This window comes from Poecilia mexicana, unplaced genomic scaffold, assembly GCF_051168715.1.
Source record: "Poecilia mexicana isolate PSO_F unplaced genomic scaffold, ASM5116871v1 scaffold_23, whole genome shotgun sequence".
Lineage (NCBI taxonomy): Eukaryota > Metazoa > Chordata > Actinopteri > Cyprinodontiformes > Poeciliidae > Poecilia > Poecilia mexicana.
Window position 1 is genome coordinate 12,353,293 of NW_028263392.1, and position 26,042 is coordinate 12,379,334.

Sequence of the window (26,042 nt, forward strand, 5' to 3'; positions counted from 1 at the left end):
AACTTGATTTTGAAGAAGCAAAATGCCTTTATCTAAGAGTGTATGTTTCTATATAAGAATTTTGCAGAAATAATCTTTTTTATGACAAATATATCCTCATAGGGGCAAAGTTATTTCCACACTAATACCGCTAATGTTTGGTTAAATTATCATTACGCTAATTGCACAGAAAACGCTTTTCATAGCCATCTGGAAATTTTACAGCATAATTATTGGTAAATAATAAAGTTAATTTAAATTGGCCGGTTTCCCAGTGCAGATCTTTTACTATTGCTGTAAATCTGAACAGAGTACAAACACTTTAATGCAGCAATTTCCCAAGATTAACAAAGCCACTGAAAACGATGAAAAATATGATTTTTATTACAATCTTTTCATTCACATCTATTAGAAATGTTTGACTGTATTACTGAACAGTACAATGAGGTGATTGGACTCAAATTACATGTTAATGCATAGTTCAAACATTCATCTGAAAATGATGCAAAATAGTGTGTTAATACACGTTCCTCTGTCGGGCTTATAATGGTGCAAAAGCAGAACATGAGATGAAAGTTTTCCAAAATAAAATCCAGGGCATTTTACAGCCTCTGGAAAAATCCCTTCTGATCCCAGTGCACCTAAATTATGAGTCAAAGTACAATATTTCCATGATAATCAGTCAATATACAATTACTAATAACCACATTACCAAGTAACACAACTGAAATTCACTCATCTAGGTGAAAAGTTAATAAAACCAAAAAATCTTCCAGTTCTATTGTAACTATTGCTGTATCTGGCAAACCTTAGTGAAAATAAAGAAACAAAAACATACAAATCTGCTTTAAATACACAAAAAAGTAATTACAAACAAAAATATTTAAGGCGTATTCAGTTGATTTCTGTACAATCATACATAATTGCGTATTAGCCCTTTAGGGAGAAGAAATGAGAAAGCACAACGAGTTGAGTGTTAACGCTTCATGAGTCGACAGCACTCCAAATACCAGCGTATGGATGTTTTATTAATAACTAAACATAATGGTGAGTAAATTCTCTTTAAATTAGAGTGACGTTGGTGGAATAACCTAAAAAGGTCCTGTCGTCGTTTTCAGCATCAACACGTGACTCTTACCCCTTCACAGAGCCCTTTGACAGCCCACCACTTCACATTGGAGACTTAATTTGAATTAAAATGTTTTAATTTTAAAGCCCTGATTTGTTCCACACTGGAACACTGAATAAATAAACAATGGGTTATTTAGAAAAATAATTCATTGGGCAATCTATTTAGTTTCAGAACACATTGATGTTTGGTTTTAGTGTCAAATCTATGGAGAATTTAGAAAATAAACTGTCGTGATTTAAAATTAATAAATAATGGTTTAATATAATAAACAACATTTGGTATTTTGGTTGAGATAACAAAAAATCAATGACTTTCATGACAGCATGCACCAATTTTTAAATTAAATTAGATTAATTTCAACTTTAACCATTTAATTCCCTGACAGCTTTTCAAGCTGTTTTTTTTTTTTTTTTTTTTTTTTTGGTTTGCAGTGTTGGATTGGTTCACTTGTTCCTTTTTTCTGAGTGAGGCAGTTTTTTTAATCGGAGGTGGTTACTTTGTCAAGGCTGCAGTGGCTCGGGGTCAAGGGTCTTTCCTCGCTGAGTTCGTCGTCGTCTGCTTTCAGCAGCGGGGAGAGATCTGCGTCTCCTCCCGCCTCCTCCCGCCGGGCAACCCGTCAGTCACGGTGGGCGTTGGGCTGCGGCGTGATGCTAAACACCTGGATGCGCAGGTGTGAGGCGATCTGGAGGCACACGCCTGTGCAGTACCGTGTCAGATCCACCAGTGAAAGGACCTACGAAGATGGAAAAGAGAAAAATTAGGCCTAGTTGCTAATAGCTTAACTTCGATAAGCTATTATCCTCGAAACAACGTTTTTTTCAGCCTTTCACAACGAATGGCCGAACATAAACAGCTAATTCTGGTGGAGTTTTGTTTCTGTTTGAAGGAAGTTGTTTCTTCCCACTGTCACCACATGTTTGCTCAACAGCTGCATTTTCATTAGAAATGTGTGCAAAACTTTGTCAATATTCTGCAAAAAAACACAACTGAGTAGCCAAATAGATTTCAGCTTAACTTTAATTGTAGGATTCTATGAACTTGACTTTTAGCTTGAAAGTTATTATCCTGGGAATTAAAATAACACAATTTTTTTTTAAATTTCAGAACAGACCAGCTAATTAATACAACTAGTTAAAAAAAATAAGTCAGATTTAAAACTATATTCTATATTGAAGTAGCAATGTTTCATTGATATCTCCTTGAAGTACTTTGGGTTTTATTGTGTTGATTATCTTAATCAGTAATTATTATGACTTTTAAATTTGGTTACTGCATTGTATACAAGTGTGTAATTATTAATACTACTAAAAATTATTGAGAAATTGTTTAATTTCAGATTTATCCTTCAGATATGATGCTTGTTTTTTGCAGGGAAAACTTAGCTGTGTCCCATAGCAAGAACGTCTGAGTAGGATTGGATTTGTGTTTGCTACAATAAACACCTGGGACTTTCCTGCAAGAAGGTAAGTTTACACACACAGGTTTGCTTATTTTTATTTTTTAGAAATATTGTTGTACTATCATCTGGTAAAAATGTGATTTTTACACCCAACGTAAACATGAGTTTAAATATCTAAAAAAAATGGAGAAAAAACATGTAAATTAATAGATGTTTCAAATAATCAATACAAAGTCTAAAGATTTATATTGGAATATTAATATTGAATCATTAAGAGAAGTGCTCAACATTTAAGGTTTAAATAAAGTCAGTCCTTGAGCTAAATTTAAGATTTTAAATTAGTGTTTAAAACAGCTCATTCTGAATAGGTAAAATTCTCATTTTGTACAAATGAACATCTTTATATTAACTTGCTTAAGGAAGCTTAATAGATCACCTTTAATCAGAATAAAATTGGTAAATCCAAATATTTTTCCTTTTATTGTTTTTACACCTAAACTGTAGAAAACTGGGGGAAAACTGTGATTTCAGATTTGTAAAACTGATTCAGCGGTATAATCCTTTAAGCAATAAATATCTATTGTCCCTTACTTTAATACTTACCATTGCGATCCAGAGGACTATATGTTCATCGATGAAGCTGTTAAAATACTGGTTGAGGAAGAGGAGGCCAGGGCCGATGAAGGCTGTGTCTGGAAGATGTAACTCACTCCTGGTCATGTGCGCTATCTGCAGATGAGAAACATGCGATAAAATGTCACCCAAAAAAATCACTTTTAGCATTTTTTGAGGTGACTTGGAGACACCAAACGTACCACCAGCTTGTTGGAGATCTTTGCGATGACCATGCCGAAGGTCAGCAGGTACAGGCAGGGATGGTTCTCAAATAGATGGCTGGATGACTTCTTAAAAATGATGAAGGCCAGCGTGAGGACGAGGCCGATGTGCAGACCAGGAGTCAGGACGCTGGTGTCCTGAAAAGGAATAAATATTGTTAGCATCAGTGCTAAAACACCTCATTTATGACCAGCAGCTGCCACTTACAGCCACAGTGGAGCCGTTCTTCCCAACGCCTCCATTCAGAATCACATAGAAGTAGTTGTAGCAGGAGTACAAGGCGCCTCCGATGATGCCCATGATGGGGAAAACGTACAGCGGCATTCCTACAACAGGCAACTACAGAAACACAGAAGGCTCAGATTAATCAAATGGCTAGACATCCAGAAGCTCCCTTACATACGAGCCGCAGCATGCTGAGCGTGATGGCAGCGCAAAGCAAAAAACAAACAAATGCAGGTGACATCATCAGCTTTTTGAGCCAGATCATGTCCAATAGATGACCTGCTGGCACGGCGTTTCCTACCCATATTTACCTTCGCACTTCTCTCAATGACGTTAAGTCAAGCCTCCAAAGGCAGCACGGAGTGAAAGTAAAACACAAATTCTATTTAAAGGCTAGAAAACCGACTAAAACTAGAAAATAATGAGCTGTTCTTCACTCTGGAGACACGGAAACGTTCCCGTGTGCCTACAGTGTTGTTGCATGCGAGAGGACGAAGAGCGAGGTTCTCAGTTACCACGTTTTGCCAAAGGGCCACGCCTCCGAACGCAGACATCAGGTACATGATGATGATGGCAATCTGAACCTCTGTGACGTCGACGCTGTGAAGAGAAGAGCAGTTCAAGTCACTGTTTACACACACAATTTGAGCTTTCTCAACTCAACACGATTTTGTGTTGTAGAATTTTAAATTTATCCACAAGCTTCAATAATATCCACTTTAAATCAAACTGAAAAGTTGCCAATCTACATTTCTAGATCTGTTGCAATAAGCAATTAAGCAATTAATAAATTGAAACAAGCTCAATAATTTCCATTTTCATGATTTACGTTTTTTCTCTTCAGTCTTCAGTCTGGTGTTTTTGGTTTCAAATAGCCCTTTTTTTGAAGAACAGTTTTCTTTACAGAGACTTCGTAATTCATTTTATTTGTTGTTTGGTTTATTTGTTTGAAATGTCTTCCAGTTCCAGTGTTAAATGTGCATTAGGATTTAAAGTTTATTGATCTTTGAGAATGTTTTCTTGCATTATCCACCATTATATTACTGTAAAATGACTTCTGGGAGAATTTATCGTCCAGCAAGATTGTTTATTGTGACAGGCCGCTATATTTCTGCAGAGCACAGGCTTGTGCAATCTAAAGGTTTTTAAAGTTTGCCTAATTTGATAAGTGTATTATTAGCAACAGGTAAACTCCAATTACTCAAGCATGTTGAAGCGCAGACAGAGGGCAGACAATTTACTTCCTCATAATGTCGATGGAAAACAATATGAGGCCAGACAGACTAAAATGTCTAACTGCTGCTGTCATTTAGAGTTGAAACCAAGGATTATTTTAGTTTCAAATTACTCTGACGATTAACTGGATTAAAAAAAAAATACTTTCTGCAGATTTTTCATGTAACCCTTTTTATGCAACATTAGAAATTCATCTGGAGATGCAACAAATACTTAAATTCCTTTTTTAAATAAGAAAATAAACATTTTATTGACTAAATGTAGTAACAGCATTCTTTAAGTGATCATTTGTAGCAAAGGAAGAAACAAATAAGCCAACATCAACATGCAAAAAGCTCAGCCTTTTCTGTTAGACTTAAAATCAATATTTACAGAATTTGAACTTTTTTTGATAAAGACATATTTACAGACATGTTTTTTTTTATTATCTTAGATGCAAAACGTATTTATGTTTTGTGCCGTTTTGGCTTAATTACTGCTCTGAGCGAGTTATTTTTGCATCAAATTGCTTTTTTTTTAAAAGTTTGTATACTCCAGTAACGATTAATCGATTACTAAATTAGCTAATAATTATTTCAGTGATATTTTGTATGAATGCATGACTTACAGCCCAAAGCGGAGGGTCCCGGATACGTAGGTCTGCCAGTGGGCACAGAAAAACATAAACATCCCAATGAAGCCACAGAAGAAAATCCAGTTTGGGTATCTTCCTATTCCGCATGAAATGCAGGTTCCCACCGCAACAAACACTGAAATCATAAAAACACAAATATACAACGTGAATTCTTCCCATTTCTCTGCTTGTCAAAGTGTACAATAAGAATAAAATGGAGCAGAAATTGGACATTTTGGCTGAAGGACCTGTGGAGACGGCATCGCAGCCGTGGTCGAACAGTTCCCCAAGCGCAGAGCTGCTGTTTGTCCTCCTGGCCTGTTTCCCATCAATCGCATCCAGAGACTGATAAATGAAGAGACCCAGAGCAGACAGGAGGAAGGCCCAGGATGGAGCCTGGAGACACGGAGCAGAAGAAAGAAAATCTGCGTTTCAATATGGCCGCTCTTCGCATCAACAGTCGTAAAATGTGGTGGAAACAAGTTTATTTTACAAGACGCACGAGTAAAAGTGGGTCTAAAACCAATGTTACATGTTGCACCTGCAACTCTAAACTTAGATTAAAAGTGGTGTTTGTTTATCGAAAGTAAAGCTTAAAATGATGTTTGTTAGAGATATTACACACAATAATTTCACCATGTTGAAATTCTGACTTTTTATCTAGAATTTTGACGTCAAATCCAACTCCAAGTAACTTGAACGCAGCATGAACACCAAAGCTTTTTATGGTGGAAATACATAAATAATAATGGTTTTGTTTTATTTTAAAAGACCTTTGTTTATATCTTGTTACGACCAGTCTAGGGGGAGCCAGGTCGCAAGGGGGAGCCGTCAGTCGTAACAATCTTATTTTGTATTGCGTCGTAAATGTGAAAGTTTACTGTAAAAATAAAACGAAAATATATTTTTGGGGCTGAATATTCACTAATTTTGCTTTAAGAAAAATTTAAAATTACTCCAGATGTCTCTTTAGAAACTAGGATTAGACTCATATCCAATTGTAATTGTTATTTAATTGTGCCTGTATGGTGAAATAATGTGATACGTAACTCTGACTTGGTATCAGGTTCCAACATCTGATTGGTTAACCTGCACAGGAAGTTCACTTCTGACCAATCATCTTGACCAAGAGCAGCGTTTGTGCCAGCAGTCTGTGATGGGTAAGCCTGACACATAGAATAAATTCACAATATGTTGAAGAGCAATCATCTATTTACATTAAAGTCATGATAATTATAGACAAATTCAGTCTGGGTGAGGAAATTGTGCGCAGCAGAACATGAACAGTCTGTGTGAACCTTTAACAAAAATGAACTTGAACTTGAGCATAGTGGTGCAAACTATCATTCAACAAAGCCCATTGGTTTGACTCTAATTGCTATCCGTAATGTGTGAAAATGTTTCTTCCACTCCTTCACAGCCTTTGTAGACGTGCAGTGACATAGTTACTTTTACTTAAGGGATTCATGCCCTGAAGCAGTGTTTGCATTAGCACGGCAAACACGAGGCAAAGAGAAATGTTTGCAGTAGACACCGTCTGAAATGCTATTAAACAAATATTTAACAGCTGAACAATCTGGTTTTGTTGAACATACAAAAGTTAAATCGCATTGTTTGACAAAAATACTTCTTAGAGAGAAAGATAAGTGATATAGACGGCAAAAGTGATGATCAATATGAACCAAAAGAATCTCCCAGTTCAGGTTTGACTATAAAAGTGGTTCCAGTTAGTGGTGGGTAATATGGACTCTGAATTTTATCACAATATTTTGCTGTACTATTGCGATAACAATAAAGATTATAATTCTAAAAAACTATTTATTATTTTTTAGGTGAGAAAAAGGCCACAATTCTCACCTTAATCTCATATTAAAAAAAAAAAGAAAAAAAAGGTTAGATTAAAGTAATAGTTCTGATATTGAAGTCAGAATTTCTTGCTTTAAAAAAAAAATTACACAAGTTTAAAAACTTTTTGCACATGTCTGAACTTTAACTGAGGTCTGACTATCAGCAGGTTGTATGGACTTTGTTTCATGAGTTCTTTCTCATGCTTGGATCGGTCAAAGGTGCTTTTCTCTGATAAACCACAAACATATGTCTTATGGCTGTGGTAAAGTGACGCTATGCACCCACCTCAACTGGATCATAGGTCAGCTGCAAAGGCCTATTTCTGCATTTCAGCTATATATGTACCAGGGATCTTATGTCTGCACTGTCTTTGGAGAGTTGTTTTCACAACAGGATTGCTATAATGATAACAGTCTTCTGGATGGTGACCTAAAACAAGATTATGTTCCTAAATGAGGTTTTGTCCCAGCCCTGCATCACATGAGAGGGGACAGACAACAACACGTCAAAATCTGTAAACTTTCCAACTACGTACGACCATTAATCTATTCCGCAAATCTGCCGAATCAAAACGGAGCTACTTAAATCATCCTCACCGCGTGATACCAATAAAGCGTTATATATTGTATAAATACAACAGATACAGACAAGCGTGATTGTCTTTAATTCGGCTTATATTATCTTTTTAAAAGCAGTCGCCTATTTAAAAAAAATTCCAAAAATAGACAATCGATTGCGTTAGCTTTCGCTATTACGGTATTGATTTAATTGGAAATTGTTTTCACATATCAAATTATATTATACTTACATATAGGCCGAATTGACAGGAAAACGTTTCTGATTAAGACACTGTATTTACTTTTATCTTTTAGTAGAGATGGAGTGAAAGGCTGTCATGAACTATTTATTTCGGGCTATTTTTAAATGCAGTTCTGTACGAACATAATCAGCGCTCGAGCCCTTGTGGAAAAACTTCAGCTAAGGTCGATTTACTCACCTCTTCCGTTGCCGTAGGACAGTACCAAACCAGCACCACCGTGGACAGGATGTTTATCAAGAGTCCAACAATAGTCAGCGTGTTTGGTGCGACCCATGTCGGTATTTGTAGGACCAGCCAGTTCCAGTAGACTTGGCACGGAGGCTCGAACAGGGAGCGACCCGAAGCGCTGTATTTATGCTCCTCCAGCCGCTTCAGTTGTGCGGGTGACAGCGGTTCTGGCCACAGGCAATGTGGCATTATCCGGCCGCCTCGTCGCTCCTCTTAGTACCGTAACAAACTCCCTGGTTTCCCCAAGCCAGCGCCCTACAAAATGGTTAAATTGTTCTCTCTGCCGACTCCAAAACAAGAGCAGATCATTTGGCTTTTGTTGCTCTCGGTGCAGTCGAGGCCATTTCTGCAGCGGAACCAAAATCTGCCGATTGTCTGTAGGCTGCAGACCGAGGTACAAGTCTGCAGGAAGCGGAGCAATAACATGACTGTGCACCGGGAAATTTAAATCTGCATCCCGGTGAACTGTGGTCACTATTTTATTGCCTCATCTGCAAAAGTGTAGTATTTAATCATTACACTTAATCTGGCAACTAAAGTAATATTGCAACTATGTAAAACTATAGGCTTTTAATCGTACCAATAAAGCCTATATTTGTACCTTTTTGTTAAATAGATTAAAAAATAACAGATTGTGTCAGAATGTGTCATAATAAAAAAAGTGTTGAGAAAATAATAAATATAAAAGCTTAGCATGAATTTTTTTAAATAAAATATGATAAAATTAAAGTTTTTATGGTTATGGTGTAATATACTAATACATCAGTATATTAGAAAAAGGAAAGACTACAAAATGTAAGAATTAAAAATGTCTATGAATTAAAAATATTAAAAGTATTTCATATTTTCATAAAATAGATTAGTTTATTATAAAACTGATGAGAAAAATCTGAAGTAATTTACTTTCTAATGATTTCTGTGAAACATGTATCATATAGAGTTAAGCTATTAGGTAAATATGTATATAAGGAAAATAAAGTGAAATTATTATTTCAAAGATGAAAAAGATGGGAAATAAAAAAAAAAAAATATATATATATATATATATATATATATATATATATATATATATATATATATATATATATATATATATATATATAAACTGAGATTTACTCCAATCAAATGGAACAGCTTAACGAATATGCAAACATTTAACATGTTAACATGTTTATCTAAACTTATAGCTGGCGCAGGAACCCTCCCGACAAGGGTGTACAGAAAATGGATGGGTGGATGGATGGATGGATGGATGGATGGATGGATGGTTGGATGGATGGATCTAAATTTGTTAAATTTAGTTTTCTGATACAGCATTTTTGTTTCCACCACCATGATTAACTTGCCTCGTTTCTTAAAAAGCCACTAATACAAGTTGATAAAATATAATTAAAACTATCAAACACAAAGATATGAATTCATGGCCATCATTTTTATAAAACATATGAACCCTGAACACTAACTCAAAACCAACACAAAGTTTATGTTCTTCTCATTAATGTATTTTGGAATATATTTCCCCAAAACCAAATAGTGAAAACTCATTAAATCCACTCAAAAGAAGATAGGATAACAAGAAAAGACAGATGCAATTGGAAGGTTTATTATAGCTGCGGTTCGTAATTACAAAGGAAAAGGCATGCACATATGGTTGAACCTTGATCAGTCCAAAATAAACTCAAAGGTCTAGGTGTCATGCATGTGAGTAAACTTCTACATTTCCTCACAAGAAAAAAAACAAACAAAAAACCTCAAAGAATAAATCAAGTTTCTTTCTCCAACTTTACCGAAGTCATTCTTAAATTCATATTAACATCGATAATTTAAACATTTCTGTTTCTTTTCTATGGATCTCCCCAAAGAAAAATAACACATTCACTGACCAAACCCAAGAAAAACCCACATAAAATACCTCAGGCATGAGTTGCTGTTCATTATTCCATAATTAATTTTTTTTTTTCTTGTTCTTAAACACTAAAGTAGGTTCTGAGGTGATACATTATTTCAAACAAAACAGGGAGCGAAAGGAGATGAAATGACTGTGTTTCTATGGCAACAACAAGCTTCAAACATGCACACAGCATTCCACACCACAGACCAGAACTCCCTCCACCAGAACCGATCCATTCATCCCGTTCCCGTCAATCTGCCGTCAGTGTGCTGGTCCAAAAAGAGAGGCGAGAGACGAGGGTTGCTGATGGTAGACGAGTTTTGCAAAGTTAAAGCTCCTTTTTGCAGTGGTTTCAGTTTCATTTGTCTTGCTCTACGATCTTCGACTCGTTCATGTATTTATCAATCAGGTGTAAGGGTACGCCACGCTGCATGAGCTCGAAGAAGGTAAATCCCCCTAGAGAACAAAAACAGAGTTATGATGATGTTTTTAAATTTGAGCAATTCTAAGAAAATTACTCGTTCCCCCTTTGGCAAAAATATAATTGATTCATTTTTAAATTTGAACTTCACATTTTAAGTTAATCAGGGAACTTTTAATTAGTAATCAAATATTTTGTTTCCCTGTTGGGTAACACTTGACATAATGCCTGTCATGAATATGAAGGAGTCTTCATGAATGTTTATGACTGAATGTTTATGAATGTTTATGTCATTTCATCAATAATGACGCTTTTAATGCAAAGTTACATTGAAAGTCAATTAAAGGTGTCAACGATGCATTAAAAGTGTCATTATTTACCAAATGACACTTCATGACAACAGTCATAAACATTCACAAAGACTCCTTCAAATAAAGAGTTACCCCTGGGGTAGATTTGATTTATTTTTTAGTAATGTCATACACCATAGGGTTGGACAATAAATCAATATATCATAATGATCGGTAGCAATAAATAATACATCTGGTAGAATATTCAATACATGAAATATTCACTGCACTCTGATTCTGAACCGCACAGCATTCTGGGAAATGTAGGCAGAGGAAAGAATTGTCCAATAACTTCTGGACAATGTTTATTTTTCCTTTTATATCTAATTTGCCTTGTATAACTAACTGACAATGTTACTTTATGCTGCATAGAACCAGAAAAATCCTGCAACTTATCAAAAGTAGTTCAGGTTATCTACAATTTTGCTTTAAATCCATAAACCTTGAAACTTTGCCCCCAGATCTACAGCTGGGAATTATTCAGGCTCTGCAGATTCCTGCATGTTTTAGATGTTCATCTAGTTTTAGTACAAAGCCAGAAAAGTGATGCCATACCCAAAGTCTTACCTTTTAGCATGTTCAGAAAATGCATTTATTTTATAATGCATTTATTTTATTGTTTTAAACTTCATTCCACTATTGTTGTTTGTCGATGGGACACCAATACAGAAAAACATGGAACTAGGATTTTTTTTTACAACCATGCACAATTCAAGGTTCACAATTCTGCAAAATCCAGATTACTAAATGACATAATTGTCAATCATAATGTTTTTCCAAGGAGTTGGATCTTTTCAGTGACTTTAATCAAGTATTTTACCAAGATACCATATTCTGTATGGAGCTAAACTGGGGCAATAAAGTTTGTTCAAAAGAAAAAAAAATTACATTGAAAAAAGTTGCAAACTACTTTTCAGAGTCAAGTTTTTTCTCAGTATCAGATGTTTTCAGTTAATTTTTTTTTCTTTTGAACAAATGTTATGGCCCCAATTTAGCTCCATAATTTGATAGTTTCATGTTAGTCCCACAAACTTGCTCATTGGAAGCAAATCAAAAAGACATGAGAGATGAGTCAAGACTTTTTCAGCAATTTATAACATCAATTGTCCTCAATTTTAACTCGCTTGGAATAAACAGTGTACTCACCTCGTTTCTGTCACAGCTTACATGAGAAACAGTACAACATTCAACTAATTTCAAAGCAGAATTCAGTAAATATAATCAAAATTGAAATTTTTAGGTAAGCCAGACTCTGACTTTACTGGTTTCTGCTTTTAGCTGCTGCTGTCCTTCTAGCCGAGAAAGCCAGGGTTACACAGGCAGACCAATAGGTGCACAATGAGTGAAATAAGCTTCATATGCTGAAACCATATGAAAGCTTACCTTATCTTTTATATGAGAACATACATTCACAATTCTTGAGTTGGGACTGGGGGGAAAAGAAGAAAAGAGGGGTTAACCAAAGTTTACGTGGAGTTATATGTGTGCACCAGGGAGTACAGCTGAGTTATTACTGAACTCTTTATATGAAGAGTTAACATAACAAAGGAGACACTGGAATCTGTGGAAAATAGTTTAAGATGGAGACGTGAATTAATAAAATGCAAGAACATCATTGGTGTGTGAACTGTGATGAATAGAATGGCAGGTTTGGAAAAAGACACAAACATAAGGGATGACATTGTGTGGTGGTGATGTGTCACCAAATATTATTTACACTGCACATACTTTAACGGATTATCATTATTAAAACCAAGTTGCACCAAATGTTTATGAATTCAAACATGGCCTGGGATTTAATCTAAAGCTGAGATTTAGACAATCTGCAAATGATCTGTTGTTTTAAAGAATAGATTAAAAATCTGTCTATTTTAAATACAGGTTGGGCCATAGGTTTCCATACATAGGGAAATGTAAAATGTATATTTCTTTTATATTTCATATACCCAAGAAGATGCATTTGACAGAAAAGCAAATAACTGAAATTATACTGATGGCTGGATCGGGAAGCAGTCGCATGGTTGCACGAAACTTTAACAGAAAACATGGAGCGAGCGTCACACATGACACTGTGGCAAAACTTATTTGCAAGTTTCAGAAAACATGAAATGTTGCAGATCAACCAGGAAGTGGTCCAAGACATGCAGCGACTACACACAGTCCCGCAAAAAATAAAAACGGGTGTCCAATGTTTATTTTTTCTATGAATGGAAACTTATGGCCCGAAACATCTCACTGGTTTAGATTTAGATGGAGAGTTAGAGAGCCTGGATTTCCAACCACTCTGCTCGATTTGATGGATATTGCCAAAATATTTTTCTCCTTCATTTAGTTTAGCTCAGTTTTGAAAGTGACTTCATGGCGTTACAGCTGCTTTCCCTTTTTTCAAAATAAAAACAAACATTTAACACAAAGGTATACAGAATTGGATGTTCTTTGTTTTTTTCATAAGAACATTTCATAGGTGAAGGTTATAGACGAGCCAGGCTTATATTTCTGGCTCATCTTTTAATTCACCACAACAAACCAAAGTAACGCCAATATTAATGCAGATGATGCCCACTCCATTCTGCCGTCACATCTGAACAAAACAAGATACTTGAACTCTTCCATTTGAGGTAAAGACTAACATTCAAAAGAAATATTTGGCCTTGGAATTCTCTAATTTGGGCTTTTTGGGCCAGGTATGAACATATATATATATTTGTTTAAATAAAAAATAGGATTTAGCTTTGTACCCTACCGCCCACCGACTGACTGCTGTTACCTGTGTCCAGCTAACCAGGACGTATGGAAGTCCTTTTGTCTAAAATTGATCTGTAGCCTGGACTTATGGAATGCATACTTGGCAACAAATTTAAATTAAACTTAATTTGATGGCAAACCACTACATCTTTTCAAATTGTTTTTAAAATAAATTTCTGTTGTTTTATGAAATTGAAAGACAGGACAGACAGGTTTTATACAAATTGACCCATTTATGACATTTACTTGGACTAACAAAGCTACTCTTAATGAAATCAAAGGTAAAAATGAGGACATCACTTAAAAATCACAGCTCCAATTAAAAGCAAAAGCAATTTTCCAATAGTCCTGGACTTCATGACTAAATATTGTTTCCTATATATTTTCAGCTTATACTCAGATGCTTTTTCTTGAACATGTTTGTTCAGTATTAAAATGTAACCCAGGTTTCTAAATTACCACAAACTAGTCCTAAAAAACAGTTGAACTCAAAAAAGTAATGAATTTCTAAACAAATGGTGCGACTCAGTCCAGGTACTTACGTTTCCACTTGGTACCGTCCATTTGGTAGACCGTTATGATATCTAGATGGAGTTGGTTTCCCAAAAAGATGCCTTGCCTCTTTACAATTATTACAGACTAACGATTATGGCCATAATAGCAGTTACTGGCATGAATAGGCAAACATCTTTACGATATATACCCAAATTTTCTTTTACTCACAATAAGGAAGTAAAGAGGTAAAAATGGGAAACCAGACTCATAGACTTTAATGCACACCTCCGGGTCCACACTGACCTTTGACCTCCAGCTTGCACTCCACCTGGGCCTCCCCTAGGTCGTTGATGGCCTTACAGGTGTACATGCCGCCATCATAGGGACTGGGCTTCCTTATCTCCAGTGTGCAGACTCCTTGGTTGCTAAACATTCGGTAGCGTGGGTCTTCGAAGATGGTCATCTTATTCTTCATCCAGATCACTTTTGGCTGCAGGAAGAAACAGGAATATCAAAAGTACTTATTGGTTGTGCCTGACTGTAACTCAATACCCACTGCTTCCATAATCCCATATGCTAGTAACACGTGGCATTTTTTTTATACTTCCATTTGAGTCTCTACTGATTCTAAAGAAAAGCCCAAACCCTTAGAAAAACATCCAGATGTTTTTTGGCAATAATTTGAAGTCTTTTGGTGTCTGGAAAATAAGTTTCATTAGTTTCAAAAACCTCTGGAATGTAACGTCACAAATCAGCAGGCACTGCTCTGTTACCTAGCAACCCAGGCAAAGCCCAGCCTCGTCACCTAGCAACCCCAGGAGAGCTTTGTCCCATCATCCAGCACGTTTTGGTCAGCTGGTTTTTGACTGCTAAATTGTGATGTACGATGAGTGTTGGAAAAGACTAGTGTTTTGTTATTGACTTCCTATCCAGAAATCACTTGCTGCATTCATTAGTTGTGCAGGAGGCTCCACTTCTACTTTTCAAAGATGTATGGTTGTGTAATTGCGCATGTTTTTGCAGCCATTTTCATGTAGCATAATGGTCCACTTTTTTCTAAAGATCCTCTTAGATTATGAAATGTTCCTGAAATACTTGTTAGCCTTAATGGAAGCTAAATGCAACAAGCTTAACTGTTGCAATTGTTATTTCATTCCAAATTTGTAAAAGATCTTGATCTCTGTGTGGTAAAAAAAAAAATACTTTAGAGCTATTCACGTTGTAAATTATCTTGTGAACAAATGAAATGCAGGATATAAAATACATTACTTAAAGATAAAAATAAAAGTTAAACAAGTAGACTACCACTTTTTGTGCTATCATTGCATATAAATGTTTTACTTGTTTCACCACCTACCCTTGGGTTGGCACGGACGCTGCAGTTCAGTGTAGCGTTATAGCCGGCAACAGCAAAGGTGTTGATAAGCGGTTGAGTGAACTTCGGTGGCTCCTTGAAGTCGTGGTCGCTGTACTCGGGTATTTTCATCTGCAAGCCTGTGGGGGTAAGGGTAAAGGAATGGGGTTGTGCATGATACTGACGCTGAGCGGTATCATGTGGGGAGTTCCCTATGTGACGAGGGAAGGACAATGTATTTTTTTATTCATCACCAGCTGAGACTGAGACACCACCACTAAAGGGCCTGTCAGTCATACCCAAAACCCAGTGACATTCAGAAGTGAGGGTGTTAATCAGACTCACTTGAGGGTTGGAAAAGATCACTGACAGTACCTTTGGAGAAAGCATAGGCAGCAAACGGAAAACGTTCCTGTAAAGAGTCAACTTTCATCATTTCCCTCCAATCAGTAATAAAGGCAGGGAAACATTTCAACTTCTCCAGGACAGAAACATAGACACTGTATTTTAATAGATAAGCACAGTTTTACCTCAACATCTGAACCTGGAATATTGAAATTAAAGAAAACTATAAAACAATTTTTCATAAATAAATTATTAAATAAATTACTTTTTGTGGGCAAAACTTATTTCTCATCTTCTCTTTGTATCAAATACATGTCCTTCAATAAAGGAAAACAATTGAATTTATAAAATAAGAAATCTAAAATAAAGGTGATTTGTTTGCTAAATGTTTATTAAAGGTCAGGAAAACTGTCTTATAAAGGAAAAACATAGATGAAGTAAAAAGTTTTAGAGATATTTCCAATCTGAAATCCCGTGTAAGTAAGCAAAACTTTGAAATTATAAAATAAGTGTAATTTAAAGTACAAAAACCTTTTAAGAGTATATTATTTCATTTTTGAGCTACATTTATTTTTCAACGCTATTTATTTCAGTCTGCAAAATAAAATGAACAATTCTGAATTTTAAAATAAATGTTTAACTTCTCAAAAATAAAAATGCTACTAAAGACATTTATTTTAAATAACTAGCTTACATTTACTAACTTGTGCAAAAACAATGTTGTTCTAAAGTTTCACCTTAGTAGCTAAGAAATAAATGTGTTATTTTGATTTTAATTGGTTTATTTTATGTAAAAAATTATTCAGTGTTCTAAATTAGAGCTTTACATTAAATCTTAAAAATTTAATTGGATATATTAAATAAACATGTATGTAAATACTAATATTCAAATTCACTAAAATCATTTTTTTTTAAATTAATTTTATTCAACTATATATCACTAAGTATGCATTAATGAAAATGGCATTCCACTCTTCATGGTACCTTCTTTGACGATGAGCGCGCTCTTTTTGGTCTGGGTGGCCAGTTCGCTCAGGCCACACATATTTTCTGAGAAGACCCTGAAGAAATATTCATTCCCAACCACCAGTTCTGTGATGGTGATGCAGTTCCGGTGGTAGTGCTCAATGCATGTGAACCATTCCTGTAAAACAGAAGAAATACTGTGTAAATATTACATAAACATCAAGCTTCATTTACAGTTTGAATTTATGGCTTGATATTTTGCACAACCATTGTTTTCTTGTCTGCTTTCTGAATGGTGTAGCCTGTTATTGGGGCATTTCCACTGTCTTTCGGAGGGGTCCACACTAGAGCTACATTTTCTCCCCAAACGTCTTCAATTGTGACACACTGAGGCGGTCCTGGTAGATCTTAAAATCAAAAAGGAAGCCTAAATTAATAGCTGTCATTACCATGGAAGTAAATAAGGTTTATTTCTTATCATAATGTCACTTACCCACAATCTGTATGTCAATAATTGCCGTGTCAACATGATTCTCAACCTGTACCGTCATCTCATACTTCCCAGAGTGGTTTCGGTCTGCTTTACGGATAAAAATGATGCTGTCACAGTCTGTGTTGCGGATGCTAACATGGGAAGGTTCTACAGGATTGCCTTCCTTGATCCAAGTAACCTTCGGCCGAGGTTTTCCCTGTGTACATGCATATGAAACCTCAGTAAAGCATACCACTCTGAAGGGTTATATTAAAGGAGTTAGAAGTTTACCTGGAAAGGCACCACAAGGTTAACTGTTTCTCCAACTTTGCGAGTGTAAGTCTGTTTCAGGTGTCGCGGGACACGGATCTTTGGTGGTTCTGCAGAGAATGTTATGCTTGTTAAATCAATTGTGTTTGACTGGCTCATTTGTTACAGTTGAACAGAAACTACAGACTTCTCAGAACTCACCAACAACTTCTTTGACCAGGACAGAGTGCTGCAGAGTGCGTGGAGCACTGGCTCCAGCTTTATTTATGGCTTTGACTCTAACTAAAATCTTACATCCTGGAGTTAGTCCAGTGATGGTGTACTTGGTTTTCTCAGTCACCTCTTTGTTGGATAGCACCCAGTCATTGGCTGTAGGTAAAGATTGTCAAGTTGTAATAATAAACTAGAAATATTTTGTATCTAATAGACCTCACCTCAATGTTGTTGAGATTTGACTCACTTCCTTCAATGCAGTACTCCACTAAGTATCCATCTAGCCCAGCTGCCCCAATGGTTTCTGGAGGACGCCACTTTACAGTCACTGTGGTGTCCGTAACATCGTCCACCACCAGCATAGTGGGCTCACTGGTCACAGCTGTGTTGAAATAAAAGTTGTTGGTTATTTTTAGTTGGATAGTGGGTGGGTGGATGGAGGGAAGAAAGAAAGGAAAAAAGAAGGAAGGAGTAAGTCAATGTATCAATTAATAAATCAGTACATTGGACAGTCGAAAGAATGGACTGACAAAGGAATGGAGATATAGGCAAATGTAGAACAAATGGATAGATGGATGGATGGATTGATGGATGGATGGATGGATGGATGGATGGATGGATGGATGGATGGATGGATGGATGGATGGATGGATGGATGGATGGATGGATGGATGGATGGATGGATGGATGGATGGATGGATGAGGAGTTGGACAAATGGATAGATGGATGTGTGGAGGGACAAATGAATGGGAAGTTGTACAAATGGACACATATGGAAACAACGATTAGTCTTTGAGATAGAAATGAATAATACTGGAAATACTGGATAGAAATACTGGAAATACTTCATACGTTATTTTTTCAAGCCCTTTCTTGACTATGTATGAACTGTGTGCAGTGATTTCTCATTCTGCATGTGTCGCAGCAATTATTATGTGATGTACATATATCTGATAAACAAAATAGCATGTGACTAAGAGATCACTATCTTTTGCTGGTATGCCGTGCCAGAACTCATTAGTGCCTATTCTGGCTGTCTATTCCTGTGTTCTGAATCATATTTAACCCCTATTCAAACTCTGACTGACCTGATCCCATAAACCTCTAATCCATGAATGATTTCACAGCCATCATAAAGACATACTTATTATCCCCTAAAGCTGCTGTACGTCTAGTGAAGGTCAAAGTCAGAATGCTTTGTGTGATTGGACTGAACAGCTTTGTTACGGGGGAACCAACAGCAGCCAACATAATTTGTATCACACAACATCTCTTTTAAAAGTTTGCCAGTACAATAAAACTGTTGTCAGATCAACTGAAACCTTATATATATTATTTTTGCCTTGGTGACTTGTTGGCACTAGCACTGAGATTACGGGATGAATGTTGGAGACAGCTGAGCTACTCACCAAGAGGAGTAAAGGCTTTGGATGGTTCACTGGGTTTGGAGACGCCAATGGCATTGACTGCAAAGATCCGAACTTCATATGGCACTCCTTCAATCATCTTCTTAGGTTCAAATGAAGTTTCTTTGATCAAGTCAAAGTTCAGCCTCATCCATCTGGAGCTCTGTTTCTTTTTTCTCTCAATGAAGTATCCTTCAGGGAACCAATAAAAAGCTTGTCATTTCATAATCTTAATACTTGGCCACTGGCATGAGGCATTGTTTACCTAATATGGGTGAACCTCCATCATACTTGGGTGGTTCCCATGTCATAGAACACCAATCGCCACCCACAACTGGGACCAAAGGTGCTTCAGGGGGGTCAGGAATGTCTGCAAGTGACACATGACTAAATTAAATTGAACAAATTGACATGAATGTTTTCATGTTGGTATTTTCTTACCAACAACCTTGATTTTGACACTAGCTGTAGCTTCTCCTGCCTCATTCTGTAAAACTATTTTGTAGTTTCCTGTGTCTTCGCGCTCTGTGACTTCAATTGTCAGGCTGGTCTGGTCGCCGTAAGTTTCAGCGTGAACTCTGTGGCCTGAATCAAGAATCACCTATAAAAGACAAAACTGAATATAGAACAGCTGAAAGTTTGGTAAATATGTAGGATTTTGACAGTTTAAGCTCTGGATAACCCTGACTATTTCAGGTTAGCTATTTTACTATGTTTCTTAAACTCCGTTTTTAACCCAAACAGCATCTAAATTTAGTCAAAACAAAGATGTTTTGGCTAGGTCAGTGACATGCCTGGATTATCAAACCAAAATGTCAAAAAAAATAAGCAAGGAGCTCACCCTTTCTCCTTTCATCCACACCACTCTAGGCGCTGGTTCTCCACTGATGGGGATCTCTAATCGGAGTTTGTTTCCAGCCACAACTGTGACGGTGTTGTCTGGGAAGTTCAAGCTTTCTAGATGTACTCTTGGAGGATCTGCAGAATTGTAGGCGATTACCATTGTTAGATCATAGCACAACTAATAACTCAGAAGACATGAAGTGTTCAGTTTATGTACCAATGATGTGGATTTTGGCAGACAGGCTTTGTGAGTATCCTTCAGGCACAAAAGTGTAATCTCCTGCATCATGAAGGGAACTTGTCTCAATTTCCAGTCGGTGAATTCTTAAAAATAAAAAAGGTATTTGGTAGTGTAAACATGTTGGACTCCAGCCTGGAAAAAGCTAGACAAGAAATGACTTTGATTGAAGTATTTTTCAGTTCTCTGAAAGAAAGTATAGAATATTTTCTGTATTTTGAGTTTATGCTTCATTTCTGGTTCTACGCAGGTGGTACAAAGGTAATGTTTTTCATTTAGACTTTAAAATAGCTTCAAACTTTCAGCTTGGACAAGCGTGGCATTTTAAAGGGAACCCTGGTAGGCTTACTTAGCCCTGTGTATAATGTTGAGACGATCACTTGGCTGGATCAGCTGTCCATTCCTGTACCAACGACCTGGGACATTTCCTGGGAAGATTTCACAGTGTAGCTTTATGGGTTGCCCCAGCATCACTGTCATATCCTGCAGATCCTGAAACACCTTCAGGGGTTTTACTAGAGAAAAGTACAAAGTTAGAATATTTTTTACCAAACGTCTTACCATTGACAGAATAAAAGAAGAAGAAACCTACAGTCTACTTGAACATGAGCCTCTGAAGTGCCACCACTGGCCATGACAGAATATGTTCCAGTGTCTTCTTTGGAGGCATCATCAATGACTAAGTAATGTTTGGTTCCTTCACACTTCACTCGGTACCTTGAGCGAACTCCTGTTGGGACTTCAACACCGTTTTTCATCCTGCCAGAAAATCTTATCGTCAGTTTTCTCCAAAGAAAGACGATAACACGAAGAACGTATGTCTTACACTTCTGAGTTCTTGATTCTCCAATGGCAAAAAATACTCTTGATAAGGATGAAAATCAAATATTTTCTTACCATTTAACTTGAGCGCCTTCCTCTGACACCTCACACTCCAGCTCAATCCTTTCGTTCACTGTAGTCTTTACAGGCTCAATACCTTTAACAATCTTTATTGGTAGCTCTGAAAGGAAACAGGCAAAGATGAAACTGAAATAGGGTTTTTGCATGCGTATATATAAAAAATGAAATACATTTTCTTGATACCTTTGACAAAAAGTTCTGTGGTACATTTCTCTTCTCCTGCAACCACAGAATAGGCTGCATCATCATTAGAGGAACAGTTGTTAATGACCATAATCCTTTGCGTCCCCTTATGTTCAAAAATATACCTGAATGAAAAGTCAAGAACTTACATTACTGACTTTCTAAAAAAGCAACTTATAAATACATACATAATCCTTCACTATACATTTAATTGAAATTAATAAATTATCATATCCTAAAGCCACAAAACCTAAAAAATCTTGAAGTAATGAAATGTAAATAAATCACATTTGGCCTTTCCAATGTTTTTAAAGACAAATAAATTTAAAGCTCCTTTCCTGAAGCAAGAAAGTCATATCAGTTATCACACTACATAAGTAATGCAATATGAATAATGGATGATGCTGTAGCATAATCACACCATTTGAAACTCTTCCATGGTAATCCAAGAATGGATGTTTTCTGGACATTAATAACTTTTGAATTAAAAAATGTTGAATGTGTTGGACCACATATTGGTAACACACTCTTTGATCAAAGAGAAAAATATTGCCATCAAAGAAATTTTAATTTTGATCAAAGCAGTCTTTCCCTTTCATCTTAGCATTTTCCCTTTGATCATAGCATATTTATCTTTGATCAAAGCAATTTTGTCTTTGATGATAATTTTTTTAGATCAGAGAAATTTTGTATTTGATCAAAGACAAAAATCGTATCATCAAATAAATTTGATTTTTGATCAAAGCATTTAGTCTTTACCTTTGATCATAAGATTTTTCCCTTTGACCTTAACATGTTTGTCTTTGATGAAAACAATTTTGTCTTTAATCAAAGAGAAAAATATTGCCATCAAAGAAATTTAAATTTTGATCAAAGCATTTAGCATTTCCCTTTCATCTAGCATTCTTCCTTTTGATCATAGCATGTTTGTCTTTAATCAAAACAATTTTGTCTTTGATCAAAGAAAAAAATGGTATCATCATAGAAATTTAAATTTTTATCAAAGCATTTAGCCTTTCCCTTTGATCATAACATTTTCCCCTTTGACCTTAACATGTTTGTCTTTGATCAAAACAATTTTGTCTTTGATCAAAGAGAAAAATATTGCCATCAAAGAAATTTTAATTTTGATCAAAGGATTTGCCTTCCCCTTTGACCATGACTTGTTGGTCTTTGATCAGCGCAATTTTGTCTTTGATGATAAGATTTTTTTTCTTTGATCAAAGAAATTTTGTATTGATCAAAGACAAAAATCTTATTATCAAAGAAATTGTAATTTTGATCAAAGCATTTAGCCTTTCCCTTTGATCATAACATTTTTCCCTTTGACCTTAAGATGTTTGTCTTTGATGAAAACAATTTTGTCTTTAATCAAAGAGAAAAATATTGCCATCAAAGAAATTTAAATTTTGATCAAAGCATTTAGCCTTTCCCTTTGATCATAACATTTTTCCCTTTGACTTTAACATGTTTGTCTTTGATCAAAACAATTTTGTCTTTGATCAAAGAGAGAAATATTGCCCTCAAAGAAATTTAAATTTTGATCAATGCATTTAGCATTTCCCTTTCATCTTAGCATTCTTCCTTTTGATCATAGCATGTTTGTCTTTGATCAAAACAATTTTGTCTTTGATCAAAGAAAAAAATGGTATCATCATAGAAATTTAAAATTTCATCAAAGCATTTAGCCTTTCTCTTTGATCTTAGCATTTTTCCCTTTGACCCTAGCATGTTTGTCTTTGATCAATGAAATTTTGTCTCTGATCAAAGAAAAAAATATTGACATTATTAAAGAAATTGTATTTTTTATCAAAGCTTTTAGCCTTTCCCTTTGTACTTAGCATTTTTCCATTTGACAATAGCATGTTTGTTTGACCAAACCAATTTTGTCTTTGATCAAAGAGAAAAATATTGCCATCAAAGAAATTTTAATTTTGATCAAAGGATTTGCCTTCCCCTTTGACCATGACTTGTTGGTCTTTGATCAGGGCAATTTTGTCTTTGATGATAAGATTTTTTTCTTTGATCAAAGAAATTTTGTATTTATCAAGACAAAAATCTTATTATCAAAGAAATTGTAATTTTGATCAAAGCATTTAGCATTTCCCTTTCATCTAGCATTCTTCCTTTTGATCATAGCATGTTTGTCTTTGATCAAAACAATTTTGTCTTTGATCAAAGAAAAAAATGGTATCATCATAGAAATTTAAATTTTCATCAAAGCATTTAGCCTTTCCCTTTGATCATAAAATTTTTCCCTTTGACTTTAACATGTTTGTCTTTGATCAAAACAATTTTGTCTTTGATCAAAGAGAAAAATATTGCCATCAAAGAAATTTAAATTTTGATCAAAGGATTTGCCTTCCCCTTTGACCATGACTTGTTGGTCTTTGATCAGCGCAATTTTGTCTTTGATGATAAGATTTTTTTTCTTTGATCAAAGAAATTTTGTATTGATCAAAGACAAAAATCTTATTATCAAAGAAATTGTAATTTTGATCAAAGCATTTAGCCTTTCCCTTTGATCATAACATTTTTCCCTTTGACCTTAAGATGTTTGTGTTTGATGAAAACAATTTTGTCTTTAATCAAAGAGAAAAATATTGCCATCAAAGAAATTTAAATTTTGATCAAAGCATTTAGCCTTTCCCTTTGATCATAACATTTTCCCTTTGACTTTAACATGTTTGTCTTTGATCAAAACAATTTTGTCTTTGATCAAAGAGAGAAATATTGCCCTCAAAGAAATTTAAATTTTGATCAATGCATTTAGCATTTCCCTTTCATCTTAGCATTCTTCCTTTTGATCATAGCATGTTTGTCTTTGATCAAAACAATTTTGTCTTTGATCAAAGAAAAAAATGGTATCATCATAGAAATTTAAAATTTCATCAAAGCATTTAGCCTTTCTCTTTGATCTTAGCATTTTTCCCTTTGACCCTAGCATGTTTGTCTTTGATCAATGAAATTTTGTCTCTGATCAAAGAAAAAAATATTGACATTAAAGAAATTGTATTTTTTATCAAAGCTTTTAGCCTTTCCCTTTGTACTTAGCATTTTTCCATTTGACAATAGCATGTTTGTTTGACCAAACCAATTTTGTCTTTGATCAAAGAAAAAAATATTACCATCAAAGAAATTTTAATTTTGATCAAAGGATTTGCCTTCCCCTTTGACCATGACTTGTTGGTCTTTGATCAGGGCAATTTTGTCTTTGATGATAAGATTTTTTTCTTTGATCAAATAAATTTTGTATTTATCAAGACAAAAATCTTATTATCAAAGAAATTGTAATTTTGATCAAAGCATTTAGCCTTTCCCTTTGATCATAACATTTTTCCCTTTGACCTTAAGATGTTTGTCTTTGATGAAAACAATTTTGTCTTTAATCAAAGAGAAAAATATTGCCATCAAAGAAATTTAAATTTTGATCAAAGCATTTAGCCTTTCCCTTTGATCATAACATTTTCCCTTTGACTTTAACATGTTTGTCTTTGATCAAAACAATTTTGTCTTTGATCAAAGAGAGAAATATTGCCCTCAAAGAAATTTAAATTTTGATCAATGCATTTAGCATTTCCCTTTCATCTTAGCATTCTTCCTTTTGATCATAGCATGTTTGTCTTTGATCAAAACAATTTTGTCTTTGATCAAAGAAAAAAATGGTATCATAGAAATTTAAAATTTCATCAAAGCATTTAGCCTTTCTCTTTGATCTTAGCATTTTTCCCTTTGACCCTAGCATGTTTGTCTTTGATCAATGAAATTTTGTCTCTGATCAAAGAAAAAAATATTGACATTAAAGAAATTGTATTTTTTATCAAAGCTTTTAGCCTTTCCCTTTGTACTTAGCATTTTTCCATTTGACAATAGCATGTTTGTTTGACCAAACCAATTTTGTCTTTGATCAAAGAAAAAAATATTACCATCAAAGAAATATTAATTTTGATCAAAGGATTTGCCTTCCCCTTTGACCATGACTTGTTGGTCTTTGATCAGGGCAATTTTGTCTTTGAGGTTAAGATTTTTTTCTTTGATCAAAGAAATTTTGTATTTATCAAGACAAAAATCTTATCATCATAGAAATTTAAATTTTCATCAAAGCATTTAGCCTTTCCCTTTGATCATAACATTTTTCCCTTTGACCTTAACATGTTTGTCTTTGATCAAAACAATTTTGTCTTTGATCAAAGAGAAAAATATTGCCATCAAAGAAATTTAAATTTTGATCAATGCATTTAGCATTTCCCTTTCATCTTAGCATTCTTCCTTTTGATTATAGCATGTTTGTCTTTGATCAAAACAATTTTGTCTTTGATCAAAGAAAAAAATGGTATCATCATAGAAATTTAAATTTTCATCAAATCATTTAGCCTTTCTCTTTGATCTTAGCATTTTTCCCTTTGACCCTAGCATGTTTGTCTTTGATCAATGAAATTTTGTCTCTGATCAAAGAAAAAAATGGTATCATCATAGAAATTTAAATTTTCATCAAAGCATTTAGCCTTTCCCTTTGATCATAACATTTTTCCCTTTGACCTTAACATGTTTGTCTTTGATCAAAACAATTTTGTCTTTGATCAAAGAGAAAAATATTGCCATCAAAGAAATTTTAATTTTGATCAAAGG

At 35.0% G+C, this 26,042-nt stretch overlaps 2 protein-coding genes across 2 annotated transcripts in view; both read right to left on the minus strand.

Moving 5' to 3' along the window:
- Positions 1–340: 340 nt before the first annotated feature.
- Positions 341–8,710, minus strand: chpt1 (choline phosphotransferase 1). Its single transcript, XM_014981271.2, has 8 exons — positions 8,267–8,710; positions 5,670–5,817; positions 5,416–5,557; positions 4,088–4,172; positions 3,555–3,686; positions 3,326–3,484; positions 3,114–3,239; positions 341–1,844 (listed from the first exon to the last, which is right to left on the minus strand). Exons 1-8 carry the CDS (start codon positions 8,504–8,506, stop codon positions 1,728–1,730), a joined length of 1,149 nt encoding a protein of 382 aa, XP_014836757.1. The 5' UTR covers positions 8,507–8,710; the 3' UTR covers positions 341–1,727.
- A 1,188-nt stretch (positions 8,711–9,898) lies between these two features.
- mybpc1 (myosin binding protein C1) overlaps positions 9,899–26,042 on the minus strand; it is a 36,326-nt gene continuing 20,182 nt past the window's right edge. Inside the window, exons 15-32 of the mRNA XM_014981253.2 lie at positions 21,414–21,538; positions 21,225–21,330; positions 20,920–21,086; positions 20,677–20,842; positions 20,307–20,413; positions 20,088–20,224; positions 19,688–19,847; positions 19,512–19,616; positions 19,250–19,438; positions 18,087–18,221; positions 17,828–17,995; positions 17,648–17,736; positions 17,378–17,573; positions 17,152–17,291; positions 16,903–17,062; positions 15,577–15,713; positions 14,523–14,709; positions 9,899–10,664 (exon numbers count right to left, since the gene is read on the minus strand). Of these exons, the coding sequence (XP_014836739.2) occupies positions 10,567–10,664; positions 14,523–14,709; positions 15,577–15,713; positions 16,903–17,062; positions 17,152–17,291; positions 17,378–17,573; positions 17,648–17,736; positions 17,828–17,995; positions 18,087–18,221; positions 19,250–19,438; positions 19,512–19,616; positions 19,688–19,847; positions 20,088–20,224; positions 20,307–20,413; positions 20,677–20,842; positions 20,920–21,086; positions 21,225–21,330; positions 21,414–21,538 (2,572 nt within the window). The 3' untranslated portion in view covers positions 9,899–10,566. The remainder of the gene's footprint in view (positions 10,665–14,522; positions 14,710–15,576; positions 15,714–16,902; positions 17,063–17,151; positions 17,292–17,377; positions 17,574–17,647; positions 17,737–17,827; positions 17,996–18,086; positions 18,222–19,249; positions 19,439–19,511; positions 19,617–19,687; positions 19,848–20,087; positions 20,225–20,306; positions 20,414–20,676; positions 20,843–20,919; positions 21,087–21,224; positions 21,331–21,413; positions 21,539–26,042) is intronic.

Bases quoted from the DNA above. Each gene is read 5' to 3' on its own strand.
- chpt1 (XM_014981271.2), bottom strand. From the start codon at position 8,506: ATGCCACATTGCCTGTGGCCAGAACCGCTGTCACCCGCACAACTGAAG. The intron at 5,558-5,669 runs GTCCTTCAGCCA...TTATGATTTCAG, and splicing joins CTGCGATGCCGTCTCCACAG to TGTTTGTTGCGGTGGGAACC. The intron at 3,687-4,087 runs GTAACTGAGAAC...GTGTTTCTGTAG, and splicing joins TGGCCCTTTGGCAAAACGTG to TTGCCTGTTGTAGGAATGCC.